Genomic DNA, 360 nt, shown 5'->3' with positions numbered 1-360 from the left:
CGATCGGGTCGAGCTCCAAAAATCCCTCGGCCCCACCTGCAAGGTGAGGGGACAGCGTGGCGGGGGGGGAGGACACACACACACACACGAGGGCTGTCCCCGTCCCCTCCTCCTCCCGCTGATGTCCCCCGTCCCCGCAGATCCTGGTGCTGCGCAACCACGGGGTGCTGGCGCTGGGCGACACGGCCGAGGAGGCTTTCTACAGCATCTTCCACCTGCAGGCGGCCTGCGAGATCCAGGTGAGCCGGGGCATGCGCCGAGCTGTGTGCGGTCTCAGCTGCCAGCACGGTGCCCCCGGGAATGAGCACCGAGCTGTGTACGGTCTCTGCCAGCCAGCACCGTGCCCCGGGAGTCTGCACC

General features: G+C 68.9%; 1 protein-coding gene across 1 annotated transcript in view; it reads left to right on the top strand.

Annotated features, from left to right (window-relative positions):
- The window catches only part of ADD2 (adducin 2), a gene marked incomplete at its 5' end in the record, with an annotated part of 7,636 nt that overhangs the window by 2,014 nt on the left and 5,262 nt on the right, over nucleotides 1–360 (top strand). Inside the window, 2 exons of the mRNA XM_035898885.1 lie at nucleotides 44–54; nucleotides 141–239. Of these exons, the coding sequence (XP_035754778.1) occupies nucleotides 44–54; nucleotides 141–239 (110 nt within the window). The remainder of the gene's footprint in view (nucleotides 1–43; nucleotides 55–140; nucleotides 240–360) is intronic.

Source organism: Egretta garzetta, unplaced genomic scaffold, assembly GCF_000687185.1.
Source record: "Egretta garzetta isolate BGI_Z169 unplaced genomic scaffold, ASM68718v1 scaffold238, whole genome shotgun sequence".
In the NCBI taxonomy this organism is placed as follows: Eukaryota; Metazoa; Chordata; class Aves; order Pelecaniformes; family Ardeidae; genus Egretta; species Egretta garzetta.
The sequence above is the reverse complement of the archived record's forward strand: the minus strand, read 5'-3'. Positions and strand labels throughout refer to the sequence as shown.